Below are 23,626 nucleotides of genomic sequence, written 5' to 3'. Positions count from 1 at the left end.
ACTATGGGAAGTGCATTATACTATATGTATTATATGGGTCCTGCATTATACTGTATCGAGGACTATAGGAAATGCATTATACTATAAGAACTATAAGATGCCTTATACTACGGGGAGTGCATTGTACTACATGGAGTACTATGGGGGTGCACTATATTATACGGAGGACTATGAGGAGTGTATTATACTATATGGAGGACAATGGGGATTGCAGTATACTATATGAAGAACTATGAGTGTATACTACATGAAAGACTATGGGGAGTGTATTATACTATATGGAGGATTATGAGGGGTGCATTATACTATATGGAGGACTATGAGGAGTGTATTATACTATATGGAGGACTATGGGGAATACAGTATAGTATATGAAGAACTATGAGTGTATACTATAGGAAGGGCTATGGGGAGTGCACTATACTATATGGAGGACTATGGGGAGTGTATTATATGTAGGACCATGGGGGAGTGTATTATATTTTATGGAGAACTATGGGGAGTGTATTATACTATATGGAGGATTATGGGGAGTGTATTTTACTACATGGAGGACTATGGGGTGTACATTATACTATATGGAGGACTATGGGGTGCGCATTATACTATATGGAGGACTGTCGTGCACATTATACTATGTGGAGGACTATGGGGTGCATTATACTAAACAAGCAAAAAGTTGCCTATTCGTCAAGTGATTGGATTGGTTATACTGGAACAAAAATCCTTATTCTCAGCAGCACATCGCCTGGAGAACACGGCAGATATGCTGCTGATAATATGATACTGTATGGGGACAGATTGATCTATTAGTGATCGTTCAGTCTCCATCATTGCTCCTCAGCCGGTGTAAAGAGGCCAGGAAACAAGCTTTGAACGACTTCAATATTGTCGATCACACTTGTTTATTGGCCTGAAGTCAGCGCAAGTAAATACAACCAAAATGTTTCTGTGTGATGTGCAATATGTTAGCATTTGGGGCCCCATTTTAAACTTTTGCCCAGGGCCCCACTTTGCCTAAAACCGGTCCTGGAATTAATGAAGCACTGGTGGAATTGGTTACAATTTATTTCTTCTCCTAAACTTCACCAGCTGTGTATGAAGTTATTTAAGAAAGGGCAAAGTACAGAACATTCGAAAGATCTCTTAGCCAAGAATGAAAAAAAAAAAAAGATGATTAGAGAAGCAGCAATTTGGTAAACAAAATTCCCAGAAATATAGACTAATGCACAGAATGTCCAGGGGCTTACAGTTCATGTGAAATAAGAGAAGAAGGAAAATGATGAATGGGACTGATGCATGATGTGGCTAGTATTAATCCATGCACAAAGACATTACTATTCTCAATGCGCTGAATTGTTCAGCAGGTGATTACACTGACAAATATATTCAGGGCATTGTTTCTTCCAAAGCTCTTCATAGCATGAAGTGAGATCAAAGTGGCTATGTTGTGAATTTAACCCAGCCTTGCAAAAAAAAAAAAAAAATAAGCGGTAAATGTGACAGTACTATTCACCTCCTTTACAGAAGATGATGTTCTTGCCAAGATAAGAAAAGAGCAGGGGAGCTGGAGGTCAGAGAATGAACATGAAGGGGAAAAAAAAACATCTCAGGAACAGCATGGGGTAAAGGCAGGGGAAATGTGAGTACAGCGAGGATTAGAACACAACGTTATAGGGTGCAAGATTTCACTTATTACACATCTTTCACACTTGTGAACAGTAGAGATGTTACAGTCGACCCGTGACAGGTCCATAAATCCACCATCTCTAACTCACTGACAGGAAGAATCCTTACTACATTCTGATTTGGCTTTTATCCTAAGTCATATTGCAAGACTCGTTAAAGGGTTGATTGTGACTTGTAGGATCGCTACTACCAATAGGTGGCGCTGTAGAGTAAAAGTCCTCTTTCTTTCTGAAGAGGCAATTTGCATACTACATTGATAACACTGAAAAAATGAAAGAAATCAGAGTAACCATTGGTTTAATTTTTATTTCATACATTAATACACAAGAAAATAAGAAACTTTATAATATATCTTATCAGAGAGATCTGCTTCCTTCTCCTCCAGGACTGATCATTCATTCTCGGTTCATGGGTAAAATCTGTATTCAGTGAAGACAGGTTTTCCCACTACTGAGATAGGAGATGACAATTTGTGATTTAAAAATTCTATGGAGGGAGGAGGTGCCGATATTCTGCTGCAAGTTCTAGCTGAACGACAAGAGCAATTGACATTTATTTCAGGAAAGGGAAAATCTGTATTTAATGTATTTTTTCCCCACGAATTTATAGAATTCAATTTTCTAATAAGATATATTACAAAGTTTCCTACTTTCACATCTACTATTGATTTATGAGAAATAAATAAATGGAGGTTACCAGTTTTTCAATTTTTAGCGTACACAACTCTATGTAGTAAGGTACCACAATCCCACAAAGAAAATAACAAATTAGCATCAGGTTGCATACACTGAGATGTCACATAACTGCAATTTTCCGTCGTGATACAAAATATAGTTATTTGGTGGTTAGAACGACTCATGCTACACTGGAATCGGCTTTTTACTGAATACAATTATCATCTTAGGTCATTTTCACACACCGCAGATTGGTTTCAGAAACTAAAGTACCGTACTGAAAATCTATTCTATATATCTGAGTGAAGTTCTCACTGTAGCATGTCCATTCATTTCTGCAGGTACCATTCAGATCAGTGCAGGGCTATGGCTATAGAGATGGGAAGGTAAACTTCCAGCTACAAATCTTATATTTTAGCGGTCTAAGGGTCCAGAAAGATATTTCGTTAGACTATGTTTGTATGGAAGGGACCACGAGAAGGGTTATATCCACAATCTATGAAGACCTGTTACTCACCTTTTTGTTGTGGCACCCTGTTTGAGCACGGGATAAATGGGAGAAAGAATTGGGAGTATTAGATGAAGTTTGGGAGTCTATTTTAGAATATATCTAGACATAGAGCTTACAGATCCCCTGAGTTTCTGCATAGGGTTGGTGTGAGGAGCGCTTCTGAATGTCCGAGATGTATGAATGAGGGTGCGGGTATTTTCCATATATTATGGGAATGTTCGCGCTTACAAGCTTTGTGGATTGTGGTGATTAGTCTGATTGAGGGGAGGGAGGTATGAATGTGTAGTGCTTAGGACTCCATTAGTGTGTGTGTTGGGGTACGTGGAAGAAATTGGAATAAAAATCTCAAAGAAGTTAGCCATGGCTAGGCTGCTGTACATGGCCAGGAAATTAATTGCCAGATATTGGGTGAGGGCTGAGCCGCCCTCTAGAACGGAATATATCCAGCAAGTGAATTATACAGTTTTTATAGAAGAAAGTATATAATCGGAGAAGGAATGCTGTAAAAAAGTTTGAACAAATTTGGGCATCATGGTTGAAGACAACGTAGGGAGGTATATTGACATTTAAGATATATTAGGCCGGTTTCACATTTGCGTTAAAGGCCGCAGCGTCGGCCTGCGCACGGCCGCCGCTAAGCCCCACCCCCGCCGGTAGCTCAGCCTCCAGGCGCATGACGCTGCATGCGTCCCCTCTCTTTACCACTGAGGACGCAGGCCGTGCGCAGTATGCGTTTTGGTGGCGCCTGCGTCCTTTTGACGGTGCGCCGACCAGCGCCAAACGCAACCTGTTGCAATTTGGTTGCGCTCGGCGCATCGTCAAAAGGACGCAGGCGCCGCCAAACGCATACTGCGCACGGCCTGCGTCCTCAGTGATAAAGATAGGGGACGCATGACGAATGCAGTGTCATGCGCCTGGAGGCAGAGCTACTGGCGGAGGCGTGGCAGGGGGCGGGGCTTAGCGGCGCCGTGGCTTTTAACGCAAATGTGAAACCAGCCTTAGAGGTTGCATAAAGGCTCCTGAGTGAGTGTCCTGTTCCAGCTGCATATTACAGAGTGGTGTGTGGATTGTAAAATCTGGTTGTTTGGTACCCAAAGGGAGGTGGAAAATGTGATTGCTGACTACTTGGGGGGGGGGAGACACAAAATCTGTTAAATGCCTAATTGTATGTTATTGGGTATGAGTTGTACTCGCTTTACTTATTGAATAAAAAATCTGATTTAAAAAAAAAACAAAACACAAATCTAACTATATTCCATACTCCGATTTCTTTATAAATGGACTCAATGTCGTGGTTGGTGGGCTCACATGAACTGGTCAGTTTGTGTGCCAAGTACCTTCATTTTATAAGTTTGTTCTATAGAGCGGTAATGCAGTCTAAATTTCATATATTCAATGTCTACATAAACCTTAGCACTTACAGAGGCTGCTTTATTCTTTTGATTGTGTATTATGCAATGATAGCTGTTCGCACCTGTTCACGCTTGCTTTATTCTCTTCGGAGGTGCTGGTCCACTTTTTGTAGTATAGTTTTGAATGTGCTGAATGCTTCCACATTTGGTTGAGCTGCTACTATCAGCCTAAGGGTATGTGCACACAACATCTTTTTCCGGCAGATTCCACCCAAAAAAAAACCATTAAAAAACTTCACACAAAAAAAATTAACATAATGCACAGCAATGTCAAAATGACATTGCTGTGCACATGTTCAGTCTTTTGTTACTGCTTTCACCTGCTTCATGGTGCAAAAACGATGAAGCCGTTAAAAGAAGAAACGTTCATTCAATGAGCGGCTTCATTTGGAACCACTGCACCAGGCATCTAACCTTAGGTTCATGAGCACGGGGGCTGCTATTAGAAATGTATACAGCCAGAGTCTAATTTCCATGCATTTGTGAAATGATATGTCTCTAGTGTATATCTGAGAAAGGTTGATTAGACGGAAAGGTCAAAACTTTTATACACTATGCCTTGACTTCTATAAAAAAAATTATTTAGAGTGCCGGATTCCACTAATTTTGTATCATAAGGGTTGGGACCCGATCCTATTTATCAAAGGAGTGCCGTTCTTTTCTAATTTCCGTGCAACACCAAAGATGGCTGTAAATGGTAAGAACACATTGAAACAGTGGTAGGGTAGGGCATAAACACAAGGCTACCTCCTAGCCATTGTGTGGTCAGCGAGCTGCTTACTGCTGCATGGGACCCGCTATGGCAAGAGAGTGTAACCAAATTGTAATTTGGCTGTGAAGGCAACATTTCATTCTTTTTCTGTAATACAGAGTTCAGCACACTTGTTGGCCTTTAATAGCGGCATAATGTGTCTCACAAGTATGTCCCAGCCCGGCTAGATGCTTCCAGGGCACGTTTTATGAAATGGGACGTGACTGCTTGTCCAGGAGAATGGGAACTCATGGAGAGAGGTCTCCTTTCTTAGCTTCATGCCATGTATACATCCTGGGTAGTAAAGTAAAATACGATCCAAGATGTGATGACAGTTCTGCTTTAAAAGATAAACCCACTGAAAGTTCCTAACTCCAGGCAATTTTTCATCATCCCTTGATCAGAGATCTGGAGGATCAGAGGGGTGGAAGTGGCCAAAACTCTGTTACTTAGCAATATTCCACCGATTCCACAAGAACATATACTTGGTTGCAGATGGTCTGACTATGTAAGAAATAATTAACTGTTACACATTTTCTTTTACATTGCAGACTTATAAAAGGATGCTGATGTTTAGTCTGCCGGAATTGTACAACACACGTTGAAATATACACTTAGATAAGTGTAATATCACTCTTGTTATATTGTTATATTGTTGCATTGTTATTTTACCTATGTCCCTCCTTTTTTTTCTTTCCCTTCCCATCCCTATCCTCTCCCCCCCCTCCTTCCTCTCCTGCCCTTACTCCCTATTCTTGCCTGTTATTTTAAAATCCAAATAAAATCTTTGGAAAAGAAATATACACTTAGTGCTAAAACTTACTGGATACACCTCTTTGTACCGACTAGGGCTCCTCTCATCTCGCCCCTTGAAATGCCTGAATTCTGGATTCAATAAAGTATGAATGGGAACAGGTCTGTAGGATATCTTGATAATGGCTAAGGCTCTGTTCTCCTGTCCTGTGGTTTTTCAACTTTTTTAATCAGTTTTGGGGAAACAAAAACATAAAATGTTTCGGTTCAATATCCATTAGTTTGAATGTAGCTGGAAATGTCCTAAAATGTCGTCCAATTGCCTCCTTTCCAGTTATCAGTTTTTCAGCTTGATCAAATAGCGTACTATGGTCAACTTTTTTAGTCCAGCCAAAAAAAAAAGGATAACAACTGAATCCATTTTTTTTTTATATTTCCATTTACGTCTATGGGAAAAAGGATCTCAATATAGGACGTTACAAGAAGATGATAACTGGACATGTAGACAGGGTCTTCGGCTATGTTCACATTAACAATTGTCAGCAGTTTGTAACTGGTCTAATATTAAAAAGAAAATTTTAATAATTACGGTACATTACAAACAGAGCAAACTTGGGTTTCTGCTTAGCGTCCTTTTTTGTTCCATTTCTCAAAGATCCATTTTTACATAAAGCGTCTCTGGACACCTCTAGTCTTCTTGGCATGTGCAGTGCTTCAAACACCAAATCCTTTAAAGGGAATCTGTCAGCATGTTTTTGCTATGGACTCTCAGAACAGCATGATGTAGGGGCAGAAATAATGATTTCCGCAATCTGTCACTTATTAGACTGTGTGTTGTTGTTTTAATACAATGAATGTTTTAGCAATAGGAGATTTTCACTACCTGGACCACAGCTTGCGCGAGAGCCATGGTCCGATCACGCCAGTCCACTGATAAGCAGCTTACTGTTAATAGACAATGTACACAGAAAGCTGTGGTGTGGGCGGGGGCAGCTTTCTGAGCTCTGCTACATGAAAGAACTCTGTGCCACAACTCTTGCAACCAGTAAACTGAGTGATACATCAATGAAATCAGGGTCTCTTTCCCTACATTATGCTGCTCTCATATGAGGTAGCGAAAACCTGGTGACAAATTCACTTTAACGGATGACATAACAGGTAACCATCCCGGTGTGAGTCATTTCCCATAGACTTTAATATTAAAAAAAAAATCCAATTGCTATTCATTCTTTTGGCAAGACAAAGATAGATGTGCAAAATACTTTTTTGATCTAACAAAAAAAAATGAATTGCAGTGAAACGCAAGACATTTTAGGGCATTTTCAATTTAATGGTTCCTGTACTGAATCATTTTATTTCCTTTTGGTTTTACCACCCAGAGCAAATTCAGAAACAGAATTAACTACTAGACATGTGAACAGAACCTTAGACTGTCCATGTCCCTGTAGTATACGGATCTCATTGTCGGCTTAGGATAATTCATTTATAACACAACGTATTACCCTACTCGCACTAGCCATTACAAAAGGGAGGCTGCAGCAATATATAAGATAGTAACAACGCTCAGGTAGGCTATGGTATTTACATGATGCTACACATCAATACCGCCAGAGATCTATTCAAGAACTCAAGTCGCTTATCCAAAATTCTTAGCTTTGGGGAGCCCATGTGCTGTAACTTCAGCTTCCTATTTCTAGGTAAAACGGACTATGGTCTTCTGATGTTATAGCGCTACCATTTCAAGACCACGCCCCCTGAGGAAGGAGCTTTGCGCTCCGAAACGCGCGTCGGGGAGGGCCGACGGTCCTTCACCTCTGCACTATCTCCTGCATTATCCAGGTATTTTCGCTCTATTATGATCTATGGCTGCTCTTTTGTGTCATTAACTCTTTTTGGGTCATGTGAGCACTTGCTCTTATTATATTGCAGCCTGCATTATGCTCTATAATTATCATGTTGTATATGCAGATGCAGAGGTGTTTGGTCTTGATGCCCATATTTGATGTGTGACCATATGGTGTGTGCATTATACCCTGCCCCTACCATTGTACCTATTATCTACCTTTTTACATTTTGTATCCAATAAAGTGTTTGCTTTTAATGGGACCGTATGGCTGTTCATCAGTTGTTTCTTTGCATGCTCTTTGCAGGTGGCCCTTAATTTGTCCTAAATACACATGTTTTGAGTGACAGGTGACAATTGCCCTGTAATTATTGGTACCATTCCCCTCCATGTGCTATGCTTACTACAATTTGTTCATTTCAAGACCTACAGTAACCATACATACAGTGCGTTGCAAAAGTATTCGGCTCCCTGGAACTTTTCAACCTTTTCCTACATATCATGCTTCAATTATTTGGTAGTATCACATACATGCTAAGATGTCCAGTGTATCATATCTACTTTCCTGGCAGCTGTTTTAGTCCTAGAATACCATGATTGCTATGCTTATATACTGCTGGAGAAACAAGGAAATATTAACATTTTACACTATTGCTCCTATTCTCACCATTGCCCCCCGTGCTTGTAAGAGAACACCAGTGAAAAACGCTTTCAATATACACACAAGTGGTGTTGTGTATAATACGCCTTTAATAGCCTGTTATGTCTGTACATAAATATACACAACTTGTCATAATTCATACCGCTATAATATAAATATAAAAGAACATATATTGCGATAGTCTAAACATCCCAAGAGTTCAAGGCAGAAAATGCACGAACAACGCCTTCCAGAATCTTGTGGTGAGAAGATTTATCGACATTTTATAAACCGCATTTTATCTGTTCATTATTTGCCAGCTTTTCTGAAATCGTCAAAACACAAATATTTATGGCAACGCTGCAGTCCATAAACTTGGCTTCATCATAAAAGAGTACATCCCCATTTGTAATATTTGGATTTTTTTTTGGATTATTCTTGTACACAACTCCTTCCTACTTGCCGGCATTTCACTAGTCGATTTATTGCTCAACAGATCACCATCCAGGGCAGTAACATTTAACAAATGTGTTTTCACAAATCTAATTATTCCAGGTCTTATTTTTAGTGCTGAAACGTTGGTTGGCTGTGCTTTGATTAAAAAAACGACATCTGCCATTGGTTTGTCCATCACCTGCAGATTAGAGAGCTCCAAGTGTCTAAGCCAGGCATTGCCTTCTTGGAAGACATCCCAAGCCTTTTATAGAGTTTGAGAGATGCGCTTGAAATAGGATGGAAGAAATGTACTAAAATAGCCAAAAATCGGTCACCTCCAAGCAAAGAGCAAGATGGTATTTTGTGTGCGAACTTGATATTGCCCAACCCATCCTCAGCCCTCTGGAGCCAAAGCAAAAATGAATTTTACTGGAACCTTCTCATGTACTTCTAAATGATTCAATTGTTTTAAATTCTACTGCTAAGCAACGCTGATAGTACTCGTATTCTGCATCCAAATGTTTTCAGCTTTTCTCATCCTTATTATTAATGCTAATTTCAGCAGAGTGTTTTATAAACCGGCATCATTTTTTGTATCATTTTCAAAAAGTTGGCCCCAGAAGAATATATTTCTCCAATAATTATTTTTTTTATTTCGGTAAGTTCTCATGCATCTAGAAATTGCTGTCACATGCTTGTTAAGACATCCCCCTTAGTGTTTTTTGTTTAATTCCTTCTGAGAACTCCCACCTAATTTAAAGGGGGTGTTCCATAAACAACATTTATGGGCCATAGACGATAAATGTAAGAATACTGAGTGTCCAACTGATGACATCCCCAAGAATCATGACAGTGGTAGACCCTAAGGTCCCTGTGAGCAGTCGGGCAACCACTATTTCATTCACTTACATGCGCCCAATACAAAAATAGCGCGCACGAAGGACCACTGCTCCAATACGCAATGACTGAAGCAGCAGTCACGTATGCGGATGGTGGAACATTGAAATACATTTTAGAGGCCATACACAGCCACATGTGTGCAGAATCTGTATTTCTGACTAAAGCCAATCTAAATCATACAGGGGATATTGGGATCCTCTTTGGGCTCCAGTTTGTGAAATCCCCCCTTCTCACAAATATAAGTTCACACCTATCCTCTAGACATGTGATAAATTGAGTTAATATGAAAGCCATTTTAATGCAGGTATCAAGAAATTGCTTCTAGTGCATGCCTGCTAATACTCCACTCATCACTCATACAGGGAACTTTAAAACCCTAGTTTTCGAGATTCCTGTGGTCCACGCATTAGGACCCCAGAATGAAACAGATATATTGGCAAAGTATTTGGCACTTAAATGTTTTTTTTTCTGGTGAGGGAAATGGAGGTGCACACCAATGATAAATTGTGCTAAATACATTAACTGCCGTGCGCCGCTTAATGAATTTGGCGCATTTTATTCCTGTACACCCCTCATTAATATTGGCATAGAAAACACCAGTCTTAATGAATTGGGGGCACACGCTGCGGTTTTTGCTGCGGTTCCGGTCCGACCAGACATGGTACAGTACCATGTAACCCTATGGGTTTTAAAAACCGCTGTGCTCACGCTGCGGTCTTTTCCGCGGTTTATAAACCGCAGCATGTCAATTGTTTGTGCGGATTCCGCTGCGGTTTCACACCTTTAACATAGTAGAGGTGTGAAATAGCAGGGCAAAACCGCAGGCTAATCTGCAGGTCACTTTACCTGTGGTTCCACACGGAAAAACCCACAGATGAATCCGCAGTGTGTGCACATAGCCTTAGCGGAGATTAAACAAAACTGGGTACAGGGGAAAATTTAAAATGTCAATACAGCTCACTTAGAAGAAAAAAAAGCAGATTTATAAAATAGGAACTTATGTAAACTAGAAAAATAGACTCCATTCTGGATTGGTGGCTATCTAAAATCTTTAGATTTTTGCTTGTCTTGATAGATCTGCCTTGTTGTCCTATGGAATTCTATGAATTTGCCCAACACACCCACACACCATGTGAGGGCACATTTATTTTCTCGGGGATAAAACATTTCTTTGCAAGGAGTAGCGTGCTGTGAAGAGCAGTTACCACGCAATACGAGTAATTATCACCATATGCCCCAACTATTTAGGTGTCAGCATAATTTGAGCACAAGTGTAACATATATGATGGCGTTTCATTTTGCCAAAAATTGGAGACGCAGGCTTCTATTTTTTTCCTCCCACACAACTGCACACGATGTGTAACTTGTACAAAAGCCATAAGGCCGGTTTAATTATCTCTTTAAATACACTTATGTAAATCTTAGTTTGGATGGTAAATAGCGGCATCTGCTCACTGTCAGCGAGAACCGTCCAAGTCAATTTTGATTTCTTTCACAAACCAAGTGCACTTGTTTTATCCTTCTTAGTCCTCAGGGGGAGAATTGGGGTAACTGGAAACCACTTCGCCAGTCAGATTTATGCATGACACATCAAATGCTTGTTTTGCTATTTTTGTATAGATAAAATTACCCTTTATACCCAGGACATTATCCAGAGCTAAGCTATAAACAAATTTCTTAGCAAGCTGGAAGAATTTCTTTTTTATCTGGCAGGCATATGTGAAAAAAGCAGCTCTTCAGAATATATTCCCAAATACCTCACTTCATAAGTCACATTTATTTATAAGACGGATGTAAAATGTGGGTAAAGTCTTGAGGTTTACAAGCGCACCTTAAATGAAAACCTGCAGTAGGAGAAGTTTTTATTTTTGCTTTGTCAATAAAATGTGTGGTGCTGTGCCGTCTGTCACTGTGAAGTCCCATGTAGACTGGCCAATTTCTGGCCATAAATGACCAAGTTGAGCAGCGGAGCGTTATGATCCCGTAGGCATTAATATGATTGTAGCGTGCATGTTACAATTAGCGCATGAGTAAGACTTTTGCATTATTACATAGGCTGCTGATGATCTTATGAACGCTCATTTGTGGATTACTATCCAGTCTAAACAGCCCTTTATACTCCATTCACACAGGTCAGATTAATTCCTGGGCAGATGTTTGGTGTCACCCCAGAAAGAAATAACATGCTACTTACTCTGTGCAGGAAAAGCCTTGGTTTAGCCAACTGAGCAACAATGTGGTTACTGCTCACAGGGCAGAAATCCAATCGCCATTTTTATGTCAAAATTCCCAACAGCGCTCTGGCGCATTTTGCATTGTAAATCTTGACGTTTTTAGTAGTGTACAATTTAAAGCAGCTGTCAGGGACTAACATATTCATGACTTATCCCATAGATAATCAATATCAGAAAGCTGATACATAGCACCCCCACCAATCAGCTGTTATCTGCATCAACAAGGGGGCGGATGTAAACAACGTACAGAGCTAGAACAGCTCGGCTCTGTCCATTGTTTAAAGGGAACCTGTCACCAGGTTTTCCCATATAACCCACAGCCACCACCTTTCAGGCCTGGGTTACGGCATTCTGGAATACAGGAGTTTCCATGCCGCTCTACAAAACAGGAGCAGGCGTACTTCTCTTTGCCCTGCTACGGGCAGAGCAAAGTACTGTCCTGCGCATACGCTGGGAAAGGCCAAAGAGCGCTGATGCATGCGCACTACAGTACTTGCTATGCCCTCAGTGGGGCAGAGAGAAGTATGCCTGCAAGGGAGAGCAACTGGGAACACTGTGGATGACACGGGACGTGTGAAGAAAGGAGGAGCTGAACCAAGACCAATGACATCCATCAGATCAGACCTCCCCGTAGCAAAGTATAATAAAAGCTTTTTGTTTTGCAAGTCAGTATTATTATATACAGCATTCTAGAATGGTGTAACACAGGACTGAAATGTGATGGCCGTAGGTTATATGGGAAAAACCTGGTGACATGTTCCATTTAATAGCCACTCCTGGATATCTCTACTGATCTGTTATATATGACCGCATAGGTTATCCATCTGTTAGCCCCGGACAACCCCCTTTAACACCAACAACTTGTCCATTTTCATTTATGAGCAATATACTTTGTAGAACTGGCTATGGGGGCAGTGGTAAGAGAGAAGCCATTGCTGAACAGCTTTACCAGTTCCACTTTCCCAGTCATAGGGCTCATAAATCACAAACATCCAACATAGACTGTTGGCTTTGTGATTTGTCTACATGGATTTCTCCATAATCTCTGGACCTTTTGATATTATGTAATGAAATTTGTGCTATATTAAATGTCTTTGAAAAAAATGTTCCTCAATGTTAAATTGCAAATTGTTCCATCAATTTTAGATGCAGTTCAGATTGGTATACCTCGGTCTGACTTTCTTTGCTTCGGAGAGACCCTGCCTCTTTAGCATACACTTTATACACAGTCATGTGACTTACTTGAAAATTGACCATTCTGCTGTTTTTCATTAGTACCACATAATTTTCCAGCCTTCTGTTAACCCGATCCCACCTTTTTTGAGATGTCTTGCTGCCATCAATTTCTAAATTTTATTTTTTTTTTAAAATAAGATGGAAATATGTCCAACCTTTCATTTGATCTGTGTTATGATTTGAATAAAATATTGCTATAACGGATTTCCTTATCATTAAATTCTTTTTTTTACCATTTTACTCACCAATCCAATTTTTTTGTAATTTGGGGTTGTATACATTTTATATGGCTCTTACCAATAAATTTATTTTGCATAGACTCGAGCAAAGCTTGGTGTGCATCTTCAGCTTGCAGCGCAATAGAACATTCCCTGGCCAATATGGTTCTTACCAGGTGCTCTCCACACCCTGCAAAACAGAAAAGAAAATTATTGAAGTATATACAAACAATATATTTTGTACACACATACACATTATCTATCTAAAAATAAAATAATAAAAAATGAGGCAGCACATCATACTGAAGTTGAAAAAAGTGCTCTTTAATGGCCCATGTGGCGACGTTTCTCTCTTGAGAAAGATTCACATCAAGGATCGAACCGTCGCCACATGAGCCATTAAAGAACACTTTTTTCAACTTTAGTATTGTGTGCTCCCTCAATTTTTGGGGGGATTTTTTTTGGGTACTTTTATTCATAAAGGATGGTATGTACCTGTGAGGTTTTGCTCTTAACTGTGCTGTTCTTATATCTTCTTTATCTATCTATATCTCTCTCTCAACAAAGGGCAAACACAATCACATTCATACTCGTACATGCACTGTAATTTCCTTCTAAAAAGTTATCTAGACAACCAGCACTACTGACTGCCAAGGGGTAAGAATTCAAAAACTGCTAGATGGGTGCCTGAAATGGTTTTCCATTTTCTGGTGAACAATTCATTTCCATACCAAGTGCCTTTCAAGCTGCAACAAGGAGTGCCCAATCTTTGATTTTCACATGGTGTCTCAATGTGTCCCCCAGAAGTTGCATTTCATGGTAACTTTCCACAATACTGAGGAACATTCACAATCAAAAAGAGAATATCCTAAAATTTGTGTGCCACCTTGTAAGTCTTCAAAAAAGTTCCACTTTTTGAATAAAGTTGCCTCTAACAATAAGTCACTTGAGTTAAAATTTAGCTAACGGTAACAAATAGGGATGAGCAAACATGTTCAGTGATACTAAACTTGGCGAGCATTAGCAGGTGCTCAATTTCAAACTCAAATCACCGTCCCCGCATGTTTGCCACCTGTTACACGGCCCATAAACAGGAGGCATTGCCTGCAAGTTACTGTAATGCTGTAGACATCTTGGTAGTGGCATTGGCTGGCCGTGTGACATCAGAGGCTATAAAAGGACAGGAGCCCGCCCAGCCAGGCACACTGAAGCCATTGCACAGCTCTGTGACAGTTATTGGAGGGAGGGAGTGCTTGTCCTAGCGTGTGTGTGCATAGTTTAATGAATCAGAGTCCTGTAGTGTTGATAGTGGTGCTGAAGCTGAACAATCATACTAACAGTCCTTGTTAGGGCTATCTTTTGTACTTTGCTGTTGGTATCAAATACATTCTGTATTTAGCCTAGGGAGGGAGAGTGCTGCAGGAGCAGGGAGAATGGCTTAATACAGCATCTAGGCAGGGATTAGGGCTTTGTAGTCTGTTGCTAAAAATACAGCTGCGGCAGCTGATCACATTTCGATGAAAACATTGACTATATTGTTATCCATAGAGTATTAGGTGCTTTGTGGCACATTTCGATACATATACACACATATATATATATATATATATATATATATATATATACACACACACACATTATATATATATATATATATATATATATATATATATATATATATATATATATATATATATATATATATATACACATACACACACATACAGTGGGGCAAAAAAGTATTTAGTCAGTCAGCAATAGTGCAAGTTCCACCACTTAAAAAGATGAGAGGCGTCTGTAATTTACATCATAGGTAGACCTCAACTATGGGAGACAAACTGAGAAAAAAAAATCCAGAAAATCACATTGTCTGGTTTTTTTTCATTTTATTTGCATATTATGGTGGAAAATAAGTATTTGGTCAGAAACAAAATTTCATCTCAATACTTTGTGATATATCCTTTGTTGGCAATGACAGAGGTCAAACGTTTTCTGTAAGTCTTCACAAGGTTGCCACACACTGTTGTTGGTATGTTGGCCCATTCCTCCATGCAGATCTCCTCTAGAGCAGTGATGTTTTTGGCTTTTTCGCTTGGCAAAACGGACTTTCAACTCCCTCCAAAGGTTTTCTATAGGGTTGAGATCTGGAGACTGGCTAGGCCACACCAGGACCTTGAAATGCTTCTTACGAAGCCACTCCTTCGTTGCCCTGGCGGTGTGCTTTGGATCATTGTCATGTTGAAAGACCCAGCCACGTTTCATATTCAATGCCCTTGCTGATGGAAGGAGGTTTGCACTCAAAATCTCACGATACATGGCCCCATTCATTCTTTCATGTACCCGGATCAGTCGTCCTGGCCCCTTTGCAGAGAAACAGCCCCAAAGCATGATGTTTCCACCACCATGCTTTACAGTAGGTATGGTGTTTGATGGATGCAACTCAGTATTCTTTTTCCTCCAAACACGACAAGTTGTGTTTCTACCAAACAGTTCCAGTTTGGTTTCATCAGACCATAGGACATTCTCCCAAAACTCCTCTGGATCATCCAAATGCTCTCTAGCAAACTTCAGACGGGCCCGGACATGTACAGGCTTAAGCAGTGGGACACGTCTGGCACTGCAGGATCTGAGTCCATGGTGGCGTAGTGTGTTACTTATGGTAGGCCTTGTTACATTGGTCCCAGCTCTCTGCAGTTCATTCACTAGGTCCCCCCGCGTGGTTCTGGGATTTTTGCTCACCGTTCTTGTGATCATTCTGACCCTACGGGGTGGGATTTTGCGTGGAGCACCAGATCGAGGGAGATTATCAGTGGTCTTGTATGTCTTCCATTTTCTAATTATTGCTCCCACAGTTGATTTCTTCACTCCAAGCTGGTTGGCTATTGCAGATTCAGTCTTCCCAGCCTGGTGCAGGGCTACAATTTTGTTTCTGGTGTCCTTTGACAGCTCTTTGGTCTTCACCATAGTGGAGTTTGGAGTCAGACTGTTTGAGGGTGTGCACAGGTGTCTTTTTATACTGATAAGTTTAAACAGGTGCCATTACTACAGGTAATGAGTGGAGGAAAGAGGAGACTCTTAAAGAAGAAGTTACAGGTCTGTGAGAGCCAGAAAGCTTGATTGCTTGTTTCTGACCAAATACTTATTTTCCACCATAATATGCAAATAAAATGAAAAAAAAACAGACAATGTGATTTTCTGGATTTTTTTTTCTCAGTTTGTCTCCCATAGTTGAGGTCTACCTATGATGTAAATTACAGACGCCTCTCATCTTTTTAAGTGGTGGAACTTGCACTATTGCTGACTGACTAAATACTTTTTTGCCCACTGTATATATATATATATATATATATATATATATATATATATTTTACACACACACGCATATGTATATATACAGTGCCTTGCAAAAGTATCCGGCCCCCTGGAACTTTTCAACCTTTTCCCACATATCATGCTTCAAACATAAAGATCCCAAATGTAAATTTTTGGTGAAGAATCTACAACACATGGAACACAATTGTGAAGTTGAACGAAATTTATTGGTTATTTTAAATTTTTGTGGAAAGTCAAAAACTGAAAAGTGGGGCGTGCAATATTATTCGGTCCCTTTACTTTCAGTGCAGCACACTTACTCCAGAAGTTCATTGTGGATCTCTGAATGATTCAATGTTGTCCTAAATGACTAATGATGATAAATATAATCCACCTGTGTGTAATCAAGCCTCCATATAAATGCACCTGCTCTGTGATAGTCTCAGGGTTCTGTTTGAATCACAGTGAGCATCATGAAGACCAAGGAACACAACAGGCAGGTCCGTGATACTGTTTTGGAGAAATTTAAAGCAGGATTTGGATACAAAATGATTTCCAAAACTTTAAACATCACAAGGAGCACTGTGCAAGCGATCATATTGAAATGGAAGGCGTATTATACCACTGCAAATCTACCAAGACACGGCCGTCCCTCTAAACTTTCATCTCAAACAAGGAGAAGACTAATCAGAGATGCAGCCAAGTGGCCCATGATCACTCTGGATGAACTGCAGAGAACTACAGCTGAGGTGGGACAGTCTGTCCATAGGACAACAATCAGTCATACACTGCAAAAATCTGGGCTTTAGGGAAGAGTGGCAAGAAGAAAGCCATTTCTCAAAGATATCCATAAAAAGTGTAGTTTAAAAAATGCAACAAGCCACCTGGGAGACACACCAAACATGTGGAAGGTGGTGCTCTGGTGAAATGATACCAAAATCGAACTTTTTGGCAACAATGCCAAACGATATGTTTGGCGTAAAGGCAACACAACCGATCAGCCTGAACACACCATCCCCACTGTCAAACATGGTGGTGGCAGCATCATGGTTTGGGCCTGCTTTTCTTTAGCAGGGACAGGGAAGAAGGTTAAAATTGATGGGAAGATGGATGGAGTCAAATACAGGACTATTCTTGAAGAAAACCTGGTGGAGTCTGCAAAAGACCTGAGACTGGGAAGGAGATGTCTTCCCACAAGACAATGATCCCAAACAAAGCAAAATCTACAATGGAATGGTTCACAAATAAAGTATCCAGGTGTTAGAATGGCCAAGTCAAAGTTCAGACCTGAATCCAATCGAGAATCTGTGGAAAGAGCTGAAAACTGCTGTTCACAAACGATCTCCATCAAACCTCACTGAGCTCGAGCTGTTTACCAAGAAAGAATGGGCAAGAATTTCAGTCTCTCAATGTACAAAACTGATAGAGACACACCCCAAGTGACTTGCAGCTGTAGTCGCAGCAAAAGGTGAAGCAACAAAGTATTAAGTTAAAGGGGCCGAATAATATTGCACGCCCCACTTTTCAGTTTTTGACTTTCCACAAAATCTTAAAATAACCAATAAATTTCTTTCAACTTCACAATTGTGTTAAACTTGTTGTTGATTCTTCACCAAAAATTTACATTTGGTATCTTAGTTTGAAGCATGATATGTGGGAAAAGGTGTAATATATAGAATCAAGAGAGACTCTTGAGGGAGTGACTGTAGGAATATTGGAGCCAGAGAAAACGGCACGATAGTGGATGTGGCCAGAGCCTGAAGTCCAGAACCGGACGCTTTCCCAGAACCAACAAGGCCCGAACCTAGGCTGCATACTTTACCGCTGGAGTTCTTGGGAAATGCGGACGAAAGAGTCAGGATCCAGGAACTGGTGATCGGACTACGGGGGCCTAAGCTTGTAGGAAGAATGAGGCCCCCCCAGTTGTTTCCTTTCTTGGGTCTATGGATGACTGGATGACCCACCTTATAAATTTTTAATGCCGTTGCACTTTCTGCAAAGCTTTTATGAGTGCACGAGTACAGCAACTAAAATTTCAAAATATTTATGTTCAAAAACTTTCAATGGATTCAATTAGTCATTCATACAGTTTAACGTGATTCTTGTTACACTACGGTGGTATGTTACACTTCAAAAACGTTGAACATTTTATCTAGATTTAACTACTCATGCATACAGTATTAGGTGCCTTGTAGTACATTACGGTAATATAGAACACTACAAAAAAGCATTAATAAAAATTATCTGTATTCAATTAGTCATCCATAGAGCATTAGGTGCTTTCTTTGACATTTCGGAGGTATACAAGATTCAAAGAAAAAAAAAAAAAGCGTTGAAAAATTTTTCTGCATTCAATTACTAATCCATACAGAATTACATGCTTTGTGTTAAATTTTGGTGGTATCAAGCACTCAAAAAAATTTCATTTTTTTATGTATTCAATTAATCATCCATACAGTTTAACGTGGTTCTTGTCACATTACAATAGTAATAAAACAAAACTAAAAATCTTCCAAAAATGTTTATGAATTCATTTATTCATCCATACAGTTTAATGTGCTTTGTGTAAAATTACAGTGGGTTCAAATTTTTTTAAAACAGTCTGGCCTGTTACATGTCTCAAAATATTTTTGTTAAAAAATTTGACTATTGTCATATATATTGCAGAAATTGGTTTGTGTGTAATTTGGTAGGTTTGAAGAAACAAAAACAAAATTGGCCTGCTTAATTTAGTCCCTCAGTACTCGATCCCCAGCTGCCCCTATTTCTTCCAGTGAGTCATCCCTGCCTTGTACCAGTACGTGTACAGGAACATCACCCGTGTCCTTACCAACACGGTTAATGAGATAGTTCACTTAACAATTGACATGTCGATAAGCGCTTGTGGACAGGGACACAACATTTCACCGACGGCACAATGGGTGAACATTGTGAGGCCAGGGCAGAGTCCTACCCTCGCACGTCACATGTGCTACTGACACCAAGGCATGATGGCTCTACTTATGTCAGGGTTTCCTCCACCTCCTACTCCAGTTTCTACACCCCGTTCTGCTCCTCCTCATCCTCCATCTACGACGTGCTATCTCAGAGCACACATCAGATGGAAGCTCTGCAGCACTGCCTCAGTGAAGCAGCAACAGGCTCTGCTGAAGCTTATTTGTCTAAAAGACAAACCGCAGACCATGGCAAAGTTATCGAAAGGAATAACTGACCAGACAGATCTGTGGTTCTCGCCTCTAACCTGCAACCAGGCATGGTCAAGTGTGATAATGTGCATAACGTGGTGGCGGCTGTGTTGGCAAGATCACATGTACCTTGCTTGGACCAAGTGCTCAACTTGCGCAGCAATTTATGAAAAGACACCCAAATTTGCCAGGGCTTCTGATTACCGTATAACGCTTCAGCGCCCATTTCCGCAAGTCAATTAACTGAACCAATACACTGATCTTAACATGAAGTAATTTGTTAATATTAATCAGAAGTAATATTTACTTTATTGCTTATTCAGCAGACCAAAATCGTATAATTTACTGACTTTTATAGTTCATAAAAAATAAATCAGAAAATCATACCGCTCTTGTTCATCAGCAATTATGCCATGATCATCAGCTCCCCCAAAAGCACTATTCTGTCCCCATACGCAGTATGAATGTCCTCAGCTCCCCACACAGTATACTGAATCCCACAGTCCCCCTATACACAGTATGATCCCCCTACAGCCCCCCTCCCAAAAAAAGTATGATACTATACACAGTATGATGGACCTCACAAAGTATGATTGCCTACAAAGTCCCCCACACAGTAAGTTCCCCACCATATCTCCTCAAACAGAATGATGGCCCCCACAGACCCTCTAAAGTATCAACCCACACATAGAATGAGGACATCAAAGCGGTATGATCCCCTACAGCTCCCTATATACAGAATGATGACCCTTCACAGTATGATCCACCGTAGCCCCTAATGCAGTGTCATGGCCATCACAAACCCCAAACAGAATGATGGCCCCTGAAGTCCCCAATACACAGTATGATGGTCCGTATGATCTCCCACGCATTGTGATCCCCACAGCCCTCAAACATATGATGATGATGCCCATAGACCCTCAACATAATATGATGGCTTCCACGGCACCCTTAATACAGTATGATGCCCCACAGCATCGAAACATAGAATGATGGCTCCCATCACAGCCCCAAAACGATGAACCTCAGAGTCACCTAAACACAGAATGATGAGCCCCTACCAGTAGCACTGCTACCAGGGGGCAGACCCGGAACTACGCTACTGTAACTATATCGGCGTTCACAGTTACGTTCTGTGGCAGAGCAGGGAGAGTTGATTTCCCTGCACTGCCGCTATGGTGCCCCCGAGCAGGCTGGGGGCCTGGGGCCAGCAGTGGGTCCCCCCCGCCCGTCATCGCAAGTGCAACTCTATCAGCTGCACTGATGAGGGGGAGCGTTACACTCACTCTCCCATCATCCCCCTCTCAGCATCTGTCGTCACTGATGCAGACACAGACGGGGTCACGATGACGTCACTACACGGCGCCCGCTGTCTGGAGATGTGCGGGCGCTCAGAGCTTCGGAGGTACCAGGGGGAGAGGTGACTCAGGTGAGTCTTGTATTAATTTTTATGGGGCCTGCCTTATGCTATACAGAGACTGCCTGTGGGGGCTGCCTTATGCTATACAGAGACTGCCTGTGGGGGCTGCCTTATGCTATACTATAGTCTGCCTGTGGGGGCTGCCTTATACTATAGTCTGCCTATGGGGGCTGCCTTATACGATAGTCTGCCTATGGGGGCTGCCTTATACGATAGTCTGCCTATGGGGGCTGCCTTATACGTTAGTCTGCCTATGGAGGCTGCCTTATACGTTAGTCTGCCTATGGGGGCTGCCTTATACGATAGTCTGCCTATGGGGGCTGCCTTATACGATAGTCTGCCTATGGGGGCTGCCTTATACGATAGTCTGCCTATGGGGGCTGCCTTATACGATAGTCTGCCTATGGGGGCTGCCTTATACGATAGTCTGCCTATGGGGGCTGCCTTATACGATAGTCTGCCTATGGGGGCTGCCTTATACGATAGTCTGCCTATGGGGGCTGCCTTATACGATAGTCTGCCTATGGGGGCTGCCTTATACGATAGTCTGCCTATGGGGGCTGCCTTATACGATAGTCTGCCTATGGGGGCTGCCTTATACGATAGTCTGCCTATGAGGGCTGCCTTATACGATAGTCTGCCTATGGGGGCTGCCTTATACGATAGTCTGCCTATGGGGGCTGCCTTACGCTATAGTCTGCCTATGGGGGCTGCCTTATGCTATACTGAGTCTGCCTATGGGGGCTGCCTTATACTATACCGAGATTGCCTATGGGGCTGCCTTATACTATAGAGTCTGCCTATGAGGGCTGGCTTATGCTATAGAGTCTGCCTATGGGGGCTGCCTTATACTATAGAGTCTGCATATGAGTGCATTATACTATATTGAGGACTATCTGGTGCATTCTATTATATGGGTATACCACCCTACCCGCGCCCTCCGTTCTGCTGATGACCTGAGGTTAGCATCCTCAATAATCAGAACCTCCCACTCCCGTCTCCAAGACTTTACACATGCTGCGCCAATTCTTTGGAATACACTTCCCAGGTCGATACGATTAGTCCCCAATCCCCACAACTTTAAGCGTGCCCTGAAAACGCCTTTATTCAGACTGGCCTATCGCCTCAACACATTAACCTAATCTATCCCTGTGTGGCACAGCCAAAAGTTTTACCATAACCAGGTTCCCCGCATCATGTTCCCACATGCTTTATGCATCCATTAGCCCTCTGTGTCTGTACTGTTACACACTTAACATTATGGCTGGTCCATACAATCAGGGCAACTGTTACCACCCACCTTTCGTGTCTACCTCTTTCCTCATAGACTGTAAGCTTGCGAGCAGGGCCCTCATTCCTCTTGGTATTTGTTATAATCTATGGGATTATTGTTATGCCGTAAGCATAAAAGCATTCACTTGGTACGTCACTCAGCTTTCCACAAAGACTACTTACCTCTGCACATAGCATTCACTTGGTACGTCACTCAGCTTTCCACAAAGACTTCTTACCTCTTACCAAGAGGAGCACAGACCACTCCTCTCTGCTTCACACCTGAATGCACTTTGTAGCACATATATTGCATAGCACAAGTCTGCTAAGACTTTAGTCTGCAGTGTGTATCCTAGAAGTGTGTATCTTAAAAGTGTGAGATGATATGAAAATATGAATTAATCCACAATGGAACCAGAAGGGACCAGAATGTAACTGGAAAGAGTCACTGTAAACAATGTTTTTGTTTGTTACCACTCTAACCCCTGTAATCCTTCACTTTCTGATAACCCCACTAATCCCTACACCTAGTAAGGAACTGTTCATCTCTTCTTCAATCCTTCCAATCCATCTCGCCTCTTCTTCAGATCTGTTCCTCAACATACAATCCTCTGTCTCCAAACACAGACAGCCCCCTCATGCCCTCTCCTGCTCCCACCTGCTAACACTCTCTCTGCTCCTCCTCACTGCCGGCGATATCTCTCCAAATCCTGGTCCTCCTCACCACATTCCCAGCCATTTCTACCTCCCATCCACACCCAAACACAACTTTCCGTAATCACTCCAACCTTATACACATTCGCCCGGCCCCAGCTTCCCCAGTCCCACTAACAGGAGCTCTGTGGAACGCACGCTCTGTCTGCAACAAACTTTATTTCATCCATGATCTTTTTATTACTAACAAACTTTCTTTCCTCGCCATCACCGAAACCTGGCTCACCTCCTCTGACACAGCCTCTCCTGCTGCACTCTCATATGGTGGATTCCACCTTTCCCACACACCCCGCCCCAGCTGCAAGCATGGTGGAGGAGTTGGTTTTCTCCTGTCAGATAACTGCTCCTTCACCCCAATCCCACTGCCGCCCTGTTACCCTCCCTTCCTTCGAGGTGCACTCTGTGCGCATCTACTCCCCCTCCAGCT

At 41.5% G+C, this 23,626-nt stretch overlaps 1 protein-coding gene across 3 annotated transcripts in view; it reads right to left on the bottom strand.

Annotated features, from left to right (window-relative positions):
• TASP1 (taspase 1) overlaps positions 1-23,626 on the bottom strand; it is a 260,025-nt gene that overhangs the window by 40,116 nt on the left and 196,283 nt on the right. For all 3 annotated transcript variants that reach the window (XM_073553817.1, XM_073553816.1, XM_073553818.1), the window contains one exon: positions 13,376-13,486. In XM_073553817.1, the coding sequence (XP_073409918.1) occupies positions 13,376-13,486 (111 nt within the window). The remainder of the gene's footprint in view (positions 1-13,375; positions 13,487-23,626) is intronic.

The sequence above is a fragment of the Dendrobates tinctorius genome, unplaced genomic scaffold (genome assembly GCF_039654945.1).
Source record: "Dendrobates tinctorius isolate UK_male_01 unplaced genomic scaffold, ASM3965494v1 ptg000203l, whole genome shotgun sequence".
Lineage (NCBI taxonomy): Eukaryota > Metazoa > Chordata > Amphibia > Anura > Dendrobatidae > Dendrobates > Dendrobates tinctorius.
This window is presented reverse-complemented; position numbering and strand designations above follow the sequence as displayed.